Here is a 13,136-nt window from a genome sequence, read left to right as displayed (position 1 = left end):
TGACAAAGAGTGCCCCACCTTATCGCCGGACTCGGTCCGCATATTCTCCAGGCTGTTGGACCTGTGCCGGCAGGGAGACCTGCGGGAGGGAGACGGTAGACTGCGCGTCGGTGGGGCCACATCGGTAACCTCAGTTGCATCGTCATGATGTCCGATGTTTCACTTCACCTGTTGGAAGCTCCTCCAGGAAATTCAGTTCTCCTGAATTCCCGAACAAGCTTCCAGCATGTGGCGCGAACCTTCGGACATCGTGTCCAAGGATACGCGGTGGGTACGACGGCAAAGCGCATTGGAGCGAGAGCACGGCAAGCCGCAGTTGGGTACCTGTTGTCGTAGGGCGAGGGGTCGCGTGTGGCCCGGGAGGTCGGATGGGAAGGCCCTGACCCCTCGGCCGCCTCCGGCGCCGGTGGGAAGGGCCTGCCTCGGTCGCGGGGGGCAAGGCGACCCCCCAATTCCTGCGCCTCTCTATAGGCCTCCAAAGCCTCGTGCAGCTCTGAGATCTTGCGGTCCTAGGGAGGGAAGCGTACGCCTCACCGACTGCACCGTAAACCCGACAGCTGCTACAAGGGTAACTATTCACTTGCCGATAAAAAATAACATGTAAAGGATGTGATTCTCATCGTAAAATGACCGCCAGCGACCGTGGCATATTACGGTCGCGTCGCCGCCCAGCGAGGCCTCGCGATTCACCTTCTCCTGGATGGACTGCAGCAGTGACTCAACAGCGCTCTTCATCTTCTGAATTTCCTCGTCTGTCGAGAGACACGAGGAAGGCACCACCACAACCACCACCTCGTGTCACGCTCCCTGCCGACGGGATGTACTACGTCAGCAGGTTTCTCAGCTAGGACCCTGGCGGCTCCAGGAAGATTTAGGGAGTTGAGGCTGGACACTAGGGTCATTAAAGGGTCGTCACCATGGCGTAAAACGTAAGCAAAGTTTGATCATGAATTGCCAAACTCACCGAATTGGATGAAACCACTTTGCAACGTTCCCCTCCCCCCACCCGTCCCACTGTGAAATGGCCGCAGACTTTGCCCGTCCGTGCATTCCGTCGTGATAGCACCTCAGATTAGCACGGTGGGCTATGTACAATGCGAAAGAATTTCAACATACATACATAGATAGCCTTGCGCTATGAGAATGGCACTGAAACCAAATGTACTCACGACGATGATGACGATGGTGACGATGGGACTTCGTATGCTCATAAGCAGATGATGACTCCTTCGTACACTTTGTATATATATTTTTATCTGTCTGTCCACATAACAGTAAAAAAGTATCCTTTACACTTCACACAACCCATCTGCACCACGGCCTTCTGGCAGTGAAGTCATGACACAAGTGTTGATTTGGTCCCAGAAGGCCGTGAGGCGATGAGTTGTGTAAACTGTAAAGGATACTTTTTATTTTTCCGTGAAGGGATAGATATATATGTACATGGAGACATCGTCTGCTTATCTGTGTTGTTATTTATATTCTCCACAACGAAACCAACGGTTGTTATTTTCTGTTATAAATCACAAGGACCTTGCTTAGCGCTTCCTGTGTCTCTTTGTCCACTCTTTAATTAGCTCGCGGGCGTTTGACATCTTGGAGGCCAAACGCCTGCTTACCTAGGACGCGCGACTTTGAAGTACAGTACAACACTTTCACGCGTGACCTCGGTGCAAGTTTTGTTGAATGCGGAGGTGGGCCCAGGAGCCCAGGCCATGTGTCTAACTCGTCAAAAAAAAATAATGTATCCTTACAATGTATCCTGTGTGTGACCAATGACGGCGAGTGGTGCGGTATGCGCTGGAAATGGATGGTAAGTGTCGTGGGTTTACTCTCCAACACACACACGGCCTGTGCTGAAGCAGCAACTCATTGGCACCTTTTGCTTACGTGAAAAAAAGCCTTTAAAGACACATTTATATGTACGCGATATAACTAAAGATAAACTTTCATGAAGCACTGGAAATGAGCGGCGTTGGCAAGTAATTCCCTCGGATTCACCGCACAAATGAACCGGTACAACCTGTAGGCGGTTCCTGGTCTTAACTTGAGCCGGCGAGCCGAGTTCGGTTCCCGCTCACTGGTCAACACCGGCAAAAATTATCTGAAACCAGTGCTGGGCCTCCCCTACGTCAAATGAGCACCTGGTGCGGTGTGTAAACATCGCCACTCGGGATACAAAGGCGACCGGGCGTGGTGCTGGTGACCCACCACTTCGTGTGTCGTGGCGGCCTTCATAGGCGCTTGTTGACAGCACTCGCTCCAGGGCAAGGCTCGCGTTAGGTGACGGGTGCGGTGGCATTGGTCTCGATGACCTATTGACCTCCTCGCCAGCGGAAGGGTCACGAGGCGGTTGAGTGGTGAGGCGTCTGGTTGTGGCGTGTGGTTGTTGCGTGTGGTTGTTGCATCTGGTTGTTGCGTCTGGTTGTTGCGTCTGGTTGTTGCGTGTGGTTGTTGCGTATGGTTGTTGCGTCTGGTTGTTGCGTGTGGTTGTTGCGTGCGGTTGTTGCGTCTGGTTGTTGCGTCTGGTTGTTGCGTCTGGTTGTTGCGTCTGGTTGTTGCATCTGGATGTTGCATCTGGTTGTTGCGTGTGGTTGTTGCGTCTGGTTGTTGCGTGTGGTTGTTGCGTCTGGTTGTTGCGTCTGGTTGTTGCGTGTGGTTGTTGCCTCCCTAGCGAGCGGGCGAGGAACTCAACTCTTGCAGATTATTAAATAACTAAATAAAAGCACCCCACGATTTTGCATTCATAGAGCACACAGCAGTACCGTGTGCTTTATGCTAAGGTGCTGATTTAACCGAGATAATGTAATATAATGTCTCCACAGCCTGCATCTTTTATTTTGGGCACGAGACACTTCGTGCCTCCGATTCTACCCGTCGCGTTATCGTCCCACTCGCTCGTTCAGACGCTCATTAGCGCAGATCGTCTCTTCATAAATTGCCAAACATTTCAAAATACCATGGCCAATTTTGCTGCTGTTGATTTAAGTCGTGATTTAATTACTAAATAACACGTGCCTAAGCAGCACTTTTTTTTTACAAAAGATTAAATATTATTATTTTACTTGTTGTTTTCCAGAATGTAACACATTTGGTACGACCTGTGTAAAGGCCAAGGCTGAGGAACATGTACGCGGAGTTCGGGCAATCGGCGACTTTGTTTATTCGGCCGCGTTGGGTGGCTGAGATGTGCACGATACGCAACATCGGCGGTCTCCACATGCGCGGTGACCTGATGATGATGATGGTGTAATTTCTGTGCCGCCAAAGTACACCACGGATCTCTACCCTTTGCGAAGCTAGCTGGGTAACTGGCTACACAACCGGACTTTCCACGTAACAAGGGAACGACGGAGCGAGTGATTGAGCGAGCGAGCGAGCGGTGTTCCTCGCGCGTTCGTACCCTTGCACGCGGCGGCAACGACGGCGTCGGGCGTCCGCGACGCGAGCTCCAGCCGCAGCGTCTCGATCTCCCGCTCCTTCGTGGCCACGCGCTCTCGCAGCTCCGCCAGCTCCGCCTGTGGGGAGGGAGGCGACGTCGTCGTCGTCGGTGCCGTGTTTGTTCAGTTGTTGAGCCAGCTGGCCAGGATTGGCCAAAACTTTGAGTCTCTATGTGTCTCTATGAGTCTCTATGTATCTCTATGAGTCTCTATGTGTCTCTATGAGCCTCTATGTATCTCTATAAGTATCTATGCGTCTCTATGCGTCTCTATGCGTCTCTATGAGTCTCTACGTATCTCTATGAGCCTCTATGTATCTCTATGAGTCTCTATGTATCTCTACAAGTCTCTATGTATCCCTATGAGTCTCTATGTATCTCTATGATCCGACCGACAGCGGCAACAACACAGCTGATGTGACAATGGCGACGACAAGGACCAGGTGTTTTTGTTTTTATAATCGGAGGAAAGATACACGGCGGCTAACGATGAGCGTTGCCAGGAATGAACCTCGACTGGGGTGAAACGCGGACACGTCGTCGTCGCGGCGGCGATGAGTCGGTAGCGGGGGGGGGGGGCGGGAAGATGGGGGGGGGGGCACGAACATCGCGTCGTTCGGAAATAGGGCTGCCAGCGATGGCAGCGCGCTGGCAGCCCTAACGAGCTGGGATGAGGAGAGCGTAAAGCGCCGAGACAAAGACCAAAGTGATTTTGTGCGCTGCAGTTTATTTTTTCGTTGCTAATTAAAAATGTTGAAGTGCAGCACGTTCCTCTCTTTTGGCTCCCAATTAAAATCCATTGATGCTGTTATTGACCACGTGTTGCTGGCGAGATGAAGACGTTTCTATGAGGAAGTCTCGAAACGGTCTGTGGAATGGGGCGTCACACAGAACCCCTTCTCAGGCCTCTTTCTGTCACCTTGCATTAGCGGTTAGGGGCACACATTATTTATGCTGTCATGAAAAAAGAAGTGTTCGTCATATTTCAACCATTTAAACATTTTGCCAAAATTAAGTGGTGGGACAAATTTAATACGATGATTATATATATTTATTTGGTGTGCGCGGTCATTCGTGACCGGGCTGAGATCATCTCACTGCACTAGATACACCGGTTAAATTACAGCTCAGTCTGTGCGAGTCTGTGGGTTTCTGCACGAGTCTATGGGGTCACTACCTGAGTCTATGGGTCTCTACGCAAGTCTTTGATCTCTATTCTGATCTCGATGGGTCTCTGTGCAAGTCACTGGTGAATGGGCCAAGATCATCAACACTTGAGAATTCGGTTTAATCACAGATTCCAATCCAGGCTCTTGGTGGTGGCTGGCTCAGAGATCGAACGTGACCATTATGAGCCACCCTGTGGCACGCTGAGCCACCTCGAGTATTGATAAATGTGGCGAGTGGTTGCGTGGGCGATGTCGGGGTGAGTGAGTTGAACAGGTGAGAGTGGAGCAAGTGAGGCAATTGGTTGTGTGAGTGAGGATGGAGCGAGTGCGAGTAAGGCGAGTGGGTGAGTGGAGCGTATTGAGGAGAGCCGGGGGGGGGGGGGGTGGGGTGGATGGGTGGGTGGGTCGTGGGGGGTCGCGCTGTGGGGGGGGGGGGGTTAGGACTCGCACCGCGGTGCTGCTGAGTTTCGTTTCACATTTCGTCTTCTCCTCCTCGAGCTCCGCCACGCGGCTCCGCAGAGAGCCCAGCTCGCCCAGCAACACCTGGGCCACAGAGTCACCCGTCAACTCGCACGCTCACAGCTCACAGCTCGCTCACTCACTCGCTCGAGCGAGCGCTCACCTCACCCGTTCGCTTTCACTCACCTCGCTCATCGTGCCACGCGCTCACGCAGGCACTGCTCGTTCACTGACACGCTCGCTCACCGATTCACTCGCTCACCGATTCACTCGCTCACCGATTCACTCGCACACGTTTGCCCACTCGAACTCAGTCGCTCACCTACTCACTCAATCACTCATTGCACCACTCGCTCACTCACACTCTTACTCACGATAGCGCAAGATAAGCCGACATTCACCACCATCAGCTCGCTCACTCACTCAATAATGAACTCATTCACTCACTCTCTCACTCAATCACTGACTAACTCAATCAACCACTCACTTACCCACTCGCTCAACCACTCACTCCAATCCCATCCACCCACTGACTCTCTCTCTCACTCACTCGCACGTCTTCACAGGTACCATTTGGCTGAATCTGTTTGCCTATCAAATGATAACAGCTAAATGCAGACTCTCACCAGCATTAACTGGCAGACATAAGCTCGGCGCACACACACACACACGTTATCATAGAGGCAGATGTCTCCATCTCTGAATGATTCACCAACCCCATCTACAGGCTGCCAGGTAATAATAATAATATTCCTCCACCACGACCAACAAATGAATAATCTCATTAATCTGCCTGCGTGTATGTCGGCATGCATATTTCACAGATATACACATATATGTGTATTGTTAACTGATTTGGGAATAAGGAAACAAAGGGCATTAATGGGGAGCGGAGAAGAGAGGCGTTGTCATTAGAACTACAGATGCCACGCTCGGCAATCGGAGAAGCTCAAAAACACGTGGGGTTGTCACAGAGGTTGTCACACAGGGGTTGTCACACACGGGGGATGTCACACCCAGGGGTTGTCACACAGAGGTTGTCACACAGGGGTTGTCACACAGGGGATGTCACAAACAGGGGATGTCACACACAGGGGATGTCACACACGTGCCCAGAAGTGCGTTTGTTAGTCACTTCAACTTGATACAAAACACACACTGTATGCATGTATGTTGAACTTATTTCACATCGTACGCAGCCAACCGTGCTAATTTGAGGTGCGGGGGAAGAACAACAACCTAACCACAATAATCAGTTCGAAAGAAATGAGTTTTCGATCGAGATTAAAAAGTGCATCGCTCCCACTGGCTTTCTGATATCGGAAGGAGGAGCGTTCCAGACGGCCGCAGAAGCACGATGCAGTGACCACCAGCATCGTCTTTGTTCGATGGCCGCCGCTGCTGCTGCTACGAGGACACGTGGAGTTCGCGTGGTGATGGTTGATGCATGAGCGGGGATTCTGTTGGACGGAGCCTAACGGTGTGGCACTGCACTGCCATCAGCATCGCACGCGGCACACACCGCACACCAACGAACTTACGGAGAAATCTCAAACACAAAACAATTAACACCTTTGCGTCAAGAGTGTAACTAATTACCGAGGCTTCATCACGGATACTGTCGGGAGACGGGGGAGGGGGGGGGGAGCAGTGGGGGGTGGCGGCGCTCAGATTCCATCTCCGCGACACTTAAAATAGAATCTTCATCCGTGCTTAATTTCCCGCAATAATGATGACGCTAAGCGTTGGGAACGAGCGGACAGCCACGAGATGAGATGCAAAATCATGAACATCGCACGCGCGTCTCAATCGCTTCAAACTCGCGAAAATTACATTATCTCTGGGAACCGTCACGTAAAATGTTTTTTTTTTTCCACCGCGTTTCAGTTTAACAGATAATCAGCTGAATCTGCTTCCTATTTTCACAAATAGGAGGCTGGGGAGAAGGAGAGGTGCGATGCGGAGAAGAGGCGGTAAAGATGTTGGGGGGGGGGGTGGTCAGGGATGGAAACTGGAGATGGGGGGCTGGGGGGTGATGGGGGTGGTCGTTCCACGATTGGGGTGGCTTAGCGTCGTTGGCGTTCCGCCGGTAAACGCGACGACTCAAGTGGCCCGGGGGACCGCGCGTTGGCGTGGGGGTCACGCAGCCGGCGATGATGAATTATTATTTTCTCGTTTTGAAGAAGTGCTTCATTGAGCGGTGAGCGAGCGTCGGTGAGCGCCGCCTCATCTCCCCCCCCAGCCCCAACTCCTCCTCCACCACCCACCCACCCCCAATCAGCCGCCACCGACTAATAACAATAACGATACTAATAATAACAATTCCACTGTTTTCGAGCGTCACTCCCGCAAACTGCACGTCACTCCGCTGTCGGGTTCCTAGCGCCACGCGGTGCTCGGGGGGGGACATCGGAGGCAGGCGAGCGCCCAGGGAGGCAACCAGACCCGGCGGTGCCAACAAATGTCCAAGCTCTGCGGTCCCGTAGCGGGATGTTGGGCCAACTCCAAAAATACGAACCCAGCCACCGCACAAGCAAGCCGTTACATCACGAGCGCTGGGGGTCAGGGGGTGGGAGCGGCCTCAATTGGTACCGGCAGCAGCACACAGGCGCAGTGGCACACGAGGCAGCAGCATCTCGGGCAGCTGCCGCACCTCTGATAAGCGCGGCTGGCTCCGTGCGTCGCGAATGAAGATCGACACGCAACACATACACGGATACCCAAGACGCCGGAAGTGGCAGCCGTGCCGCGCTGGCGTCTCTCGCGTGCCGCTGAATTAGCGTCCTGCGACGCGGCGGCATCTCACACGCGAACCAAACTGCGGCGCAATCGCATTCACGCACAATCAGTTGCACGCTCGCTCCAAAACTGGGAGCGGGGAATCGAACTCAGGTCTCTGGGTTGGGTTCGTAGGGCGGAGCGTTAACCGCAGCACCGCTGCCCCCCTCCCCAACTCTTCCACCCCCCCCCCCCCCCAACATCTTAAACCACCGCAGGGATTTTAAAGGCGGATTTAATAGCAGACCGGCTGCTCCCACGCCGCTCTCCGCACCCCCCCCCCCCCCCATGGCTGCCACCAACAGGTACGGCGCTTCAATTCAATTATCAATTAACGCTTGTTATGGACTCAATTTGAGGCTAATAGCAGCTGCTCATTTCAACAGCTGGGATGGGGCAAGGAGTGTTGGGAAGAAGGGGTGGGCCAAAAGCTTAACAGCCCACGCCGCGACCCTGACCTTCGACCCCATCGCAGCTGTCATCGTCTGCAAAAAAATAACAACGAACCGCACGCTGCCAGCACACAGGTGGAGTTACTCCGCACACTTCCACGGCCGTGGGAGACGGGTGGAGGGTGGCCACGGGGGAGGGAGAGCGCCCGGCCGGGTCGTGAGAGAGAGAGAGAGAGACCAAGATGGTCACGTCGTGAGAGATATGGATATTTAAAGCGATATTCACAAATTCGCATGTTGTTGCTACTGCTCTTTCTACTGTCGCTGAAAACGCCATGGCAGACACGCAGGAGGCTTAGAGGGATGAGACTCATACGATGCAAATCTACAGACTGGCATACTCATGAGCGGTTCCAATGAACAATAAAACTCGTTAGCCGTGGACGGACGAAGTATGGAGCGCCGAGTGGAAAGGTGACGAGAGGGTGGTGATGATGATGATGATGACGATAAGAGGGTGTTGATGATGAGAGGGTGATGATGATGATGACAGAGAGGAGGGAAGAGAAAGAGAAGGTGGGACGAGAAGGGAGAGCCACCCGATTGCAGGATCCGGACCATGTGACACGGTTACTCTGCCATCCTGGTTGCATGGAGATGCCTGACGCATGCTTGACGCAGTCTCAAGCGAACCGCCGCACGTCTGGAATGCTCCATTTGGCCGTGAGAGTCATTCTGCCGGCGAGGGAGACCAATCAGTGGTAACTGGCGCGCTAATCACCGATTCGATGTATTTGGCTGTCAGGCCAAGGAGGGGCTTTGATAAAGAGTTTTGAGCCAGATCAACACTCGTTACATTACGAGTCGGCAGATATACACACGGCCACGTGGCTTTGTTTGTCAGCGTAGTGTTAGTCGGCAAATTTAAAACTAGAATAACATATTAACTAATAAACAGACGTGACCTTTATGAACTTGCTGGCTGGGTGGCTGGGTGGCTGACAGGCTGGCTGAGTGTGTTGGTGGGTGACTGACTCGGTGGGTGGGTCTTGGCGAGTCATTACACACCATGCGCTGCTTAATTAGCCATGCACCGCACCGCATCGCACCGCACCGCATCGCGCCCATTTACACCCACGAGCCAATTGGGTTGGTCGGTACCACCTGGGGGGGGGGGGGGGGGGGGGGAAATGCTTCCAGTATGCACCATGGGCTGTGTCCACAATGGGCTAAATCTCCGCCTATGTATTAATATATGTTTTATAAACACATCTATTTGTTTTGATCTTATGTAGAAGGTTCACATCACATTTAATTATTTGTTCATTTCTAAAATGACAATTCTCCATATCAAACACACTGTGGTAGCAATATTTTTTTTTATTTCAAGCTACCACGAGTCCCTTGCTATCACGCAGATTTGTGATCTGGAGATAAAACCGTTCAGGAAAACCATCGGTAGCATTTGCCACCCAGGGCGGTACTGACAAGCAATTTTCGGGGCATTGACCCGAAGACCATTTCTGCACACCAGGAGGGGGCCAAACTCATGCCGGGTCGGCGAGGGGAGCGGCACTCGGCAAACGGGCGACCTGGGCAGGAGCTGCGCCCGCGTCGCGCTGCACGGACACCACCTCCTCCTCCAGGCGGCTCATCTGGAGCCGCAAGGCGCCCACCAGGCCCTCCACCCACTGCCGGGGGGGCGGCCAGGACGGCGGCACGGGGGTCGGGAGGTGAGAGTTGTTGGGGGGGGCGCGGGGAAGGTGAGGAGTGGGGGGCGGACACATGCTCCATCATCACAGGGGGGTGTGGAACGCGGGTCGTGGAGAAGGCCCCAAAGCGTTCCGCCTCTCCACGCTTGCCAGCCATCTCGGTCTCAGTCTCCGTCTCTGTGTCGCGTAACTGCTGGGTAGCTCTGCGAGCCGCGCCGGCTCCGTGCCGCACGCCGCCACCTCCGCGTCTCGGTCAGCTCGGTGAGCCGTGGTTTTTCACGCGTGAGTCTGTCTTTCTATTTACTTCTTGTTATATATATACGAACACGTAAATAATTGTTATCCCTTTCGCGCCAATTCTACGCAAATCTGCGCAACTAGTGCCGAGTCGCGAGGCGACGACAGATCTATTGGGATGTCTTGCCAAACGGGCCCACAAAAGCGGATATCACAGAACTACTTCTGAGCAAGGTGGTCCGCGGTCTAACGGTGACTCGTAAATAGTAAAACAAAACGGCCAGTGGCGATAACGTAACAGACGAGCGCGAGCGAGACGTCCTCCCGTACCTCTCTGTCAGCCGGGCGCGCCTCTCCAGCATCCTCCACCTCCATGGCGGTGATCTTCAGCTTGAGGGAGGACACTTCCGTCACCAGGTCCACCTTCTGCGTCTCCAGGTTGTTCCGAGCGAGCAGCTCCTGCGGAGCGACAGACGAAACGTCCGCGACGGATGAAACGTCAACAAGCCGCGACGGCTATGCTCGCAAAAACCACCACGCCGCCGCCACCGCCGCCGCCACCCCTAAAGACGCATGGTTGGTGGTGGTGGTGGTGCCGTAGGGTTGGAGACAGCCCCGCTGCACCGGAAGTCCCGCGTGGCGGCACCGCGTAGGGCCGGCGCGCTCGCACGCTGCGCGTAATGGGCGGCTGTGCCACACTGAAGGGGGGGGGGGGGGGTGCCAGCACCGTCAGGTCTCGCGGTGGCGCGGGACGCGATGCCCACATTAGCCTGGAAATAACCACGGGGTAGGTGCTGGAAAAATCTTGATTTAATATTTATTTTTCCTCTTAGCTTAAAATATGACTTTGCCTTTGAAGCGAATGACACGGCTGTGATTAGGGGCCACTTTTCTCTCGGTTTTTTTCTCTGTAACGGCGGCACAGGAGGAGGAGGCGTGGGGTGGGGGGAGGAAGAGGCATTGTGCAGCCGAAATGCAACCGCTACTTAAACCAAACGAGAGACCGTGAACGGATTTACCAGATTTGTAGTTATTTTAAATCCTCGCCCAGCACACGCTCGCCATTCCGTGGACCGTGCGACGGACGGGGCCACTCCGAGAGGTGACCACTAACCCCATCTCCCTCAACAATAAAATATAAAAAAAATGTTGCTTTAAAATAAAGGTGCAGCCCCTGCAAGTGCTCTTCTTGCACCACCGCTGGCAGAAGAGGCCTCTGCCAGAGAGCCCCTCCTCATAGAGGCCATCTTGGCCGACTCACCCGCGTTGAGATTATTTGTTACAATCGTCGAACGGCATCCGCTCGGATCTCTCACAGCCAAGCAGCGAAATACACATGGGTGGGCTGTGTGGGAGACACTTATTGTGATTTGGTGAAATTGTCAAACGATTTGCGCAAATTGAGGCACGGCAAGTATCGGGGTTTGAGAGGCTGCGTTAGAGGCCCTGCTGGTGGACTGTCGACTCGGATGGCTCGAGGGGGGGGGGGGGGGGGGGAGGGAGACGTCTCGAGAAGGGAGGGCAACCAGTCGGGAAGAAGAAAGGAGAGGACCTTGGAAGGACCGGGGCAGGAGACCGAGGCAGGAGACCGAGGCAGGAGACCGAGGCAGGAGACCGAGGCAGGAGACCGAGGCAGGAGACCGAGGCAGGAGACCGAGGCAGGAGACCGAGGCAGTGCCGAGAGAGACAGAGGGGGGGGGGGGGGGGGACTCCAAGCGGTGTGACCAGGATGAGAAGGGCTCTGGGGGTGAACTTGGAGGAGATGGTTCCAACCAAAGCTGCTGGAGGCCGCCGTGTGCTCGTCCCGGCTGGCGCACAGGCGGCCGTGGGGGCACATCGCCAAGCGCCTCCGGGCTCGCGAGCGGACAAGCGATGAGCGTGCGACACAAATTGTTTCATGATTTTATCGTGATTATATCAATTATTATTATATATTAAAGGACTGGAGTGAGGGGAGAGAGAGGGGCAGCAGCCCACACGAGTGGGGGAACTCTCCAGCAGGAAGGCGGCGAAGAGGCCGAGTTACTTCTCCGACATCTTCAGAGAAAGTCAGCGGCTGTCCGAGCGCCCCGGGCCCCGTAGGGCTGCCGGATTCCCCCTCATCCCCCCTCATCATCCCTCCTCCGTAAACAACGCATGCCAGCGAAGATACCGAGTTAAACCCCGGGGGAATCGGCCCCACACCGATGACATCCTCAGCCTGAGATGTAACCACGCACGGCGCTTGACAATGGGCAATGAACACGCGGCACGGCCGCATGGAAGCCATCGCGATGAGGGCGTTGATGTCTCCAGTAGTAACGAGGATAGGAATCTTGATAATAATAATAACACTGGGATGTTCGGCCAATTCATTTTCGTACATGGGTGTTTTGTGTCGGTGGGTGTGTGAGTGTGGGAATGCGTCATTGGGTGAGAAAGTGGGTGAGTTGGTGGGTGAGTGGGTGGGTGGGTGGGTCGGTGGGTGAGTGTGGGAATGAGTGAGTGCGTGGGTTGGTGAGTAGGTGGGTGAATGCGTGGGTGAGGGTGGGAATGAGCGAGTGGGTGAGTGAGTGTGTGGGTGAGTAAGTGGGTGGGTGGGTCGGTGGGTGAGTGTGGGAATGAGTGAGTGCGTGGGTTGGTGAGTAGGTGAGTGCGTGGGTGAGTGTGGGAATGAGCGAGTGGGTGAGTGAGTGTGTGGGAGGGTGAGTAGGTGGGTCGGTGGGTGGGTGAGTGTGAGAATGAGTGAGTGCGTGGGTTGGTGAGTAGGTGGGTGAATGAGTGGGTGAGTGCGTGGGTGAGTGTGGGAATGGGTCATTGGGTGAGTTGGTGGGTGAGTGGGTGTGTGGGTCGGTGGGTGAGTGTGGGAATGAGTGAGTGCGTGGGTTGGTGAGTAAGTGGGTGAATGAGTGGGTGAGGGCGTGGGTGAGTGTGGGAATGAGCGAGTGGGTGAGTGAGTGTGTGGGTGGGT

The 13,136-nt window shown here is 54.4% G+C and overlaps 1 protein-coding gene across 2 annotated transcripts in view; it reads right to left on the bottom strand.

Annotated features, from left to right (window-relative positions):
• The window catches only part of LOC133351522 (liprin-beta-2-like), a 64,451-nt gene that overhangs the window by 18,872 nt on the left and 32,443 nt on the right, over nucleotides 1-13,136 (bottom strand). For both annotated transcript variants that reach the window (XM_061566798.1, XM_061566799.1), the window contains 7 exons: nucleotides 10,517-10,645; nucleotides 9,830-9,928; nucleotides 5,059-5,151; nucleotides 3,404-3,518; nucleotides 691-752; nucleotides 325-509; nucleotides 19-79 (listed from right to left, as the gene is read on the bottom strand). In XM_061566798.1, coding sequence (XP_061422782.1) covers nucleotides 19-79; nucleotides 325-509; nucleotides 691-752; nucleotides 3,404-3,518; nucleotides 5,059-5,151; nucleotides 9,830-9,928; nucleotides 10,517-10,645 — 744 coding nt within the window. The remainder of the gene's footprint in view (nucleotides 1-18; nucleotides 80-324; nucleotides 510-690; nucleotides 753-3,403; nucleotides 3,519-5,058; nucleotides 5,152-9,829; nucleotides 9,929-10,516; nucleotides 10,646-13,136) is intronic.

The sequence above is a fragment of the Lethenteron reissneri genome, chromosome 37 (genome assembly GCF_015708825.2).
Source record: "Lethenteron reissneri isolate LAM-NWPU_2019-01 chromosome 37, ASM1570882v1, whole genome shotgun sequence".
Classification (NCBI taxonomy): domain Eukaryota; kingdom Metazoa; phylum Chordata; class Hyperoartia; order Petromyzontiformes; family Petromyzontidae; genus Lethenteron; species Lethenteron reissneri.
Note: the sequence above shows the minus strand (reverse complement) of the source record. Positions and strands in the feature narration are given on the sequence as shown.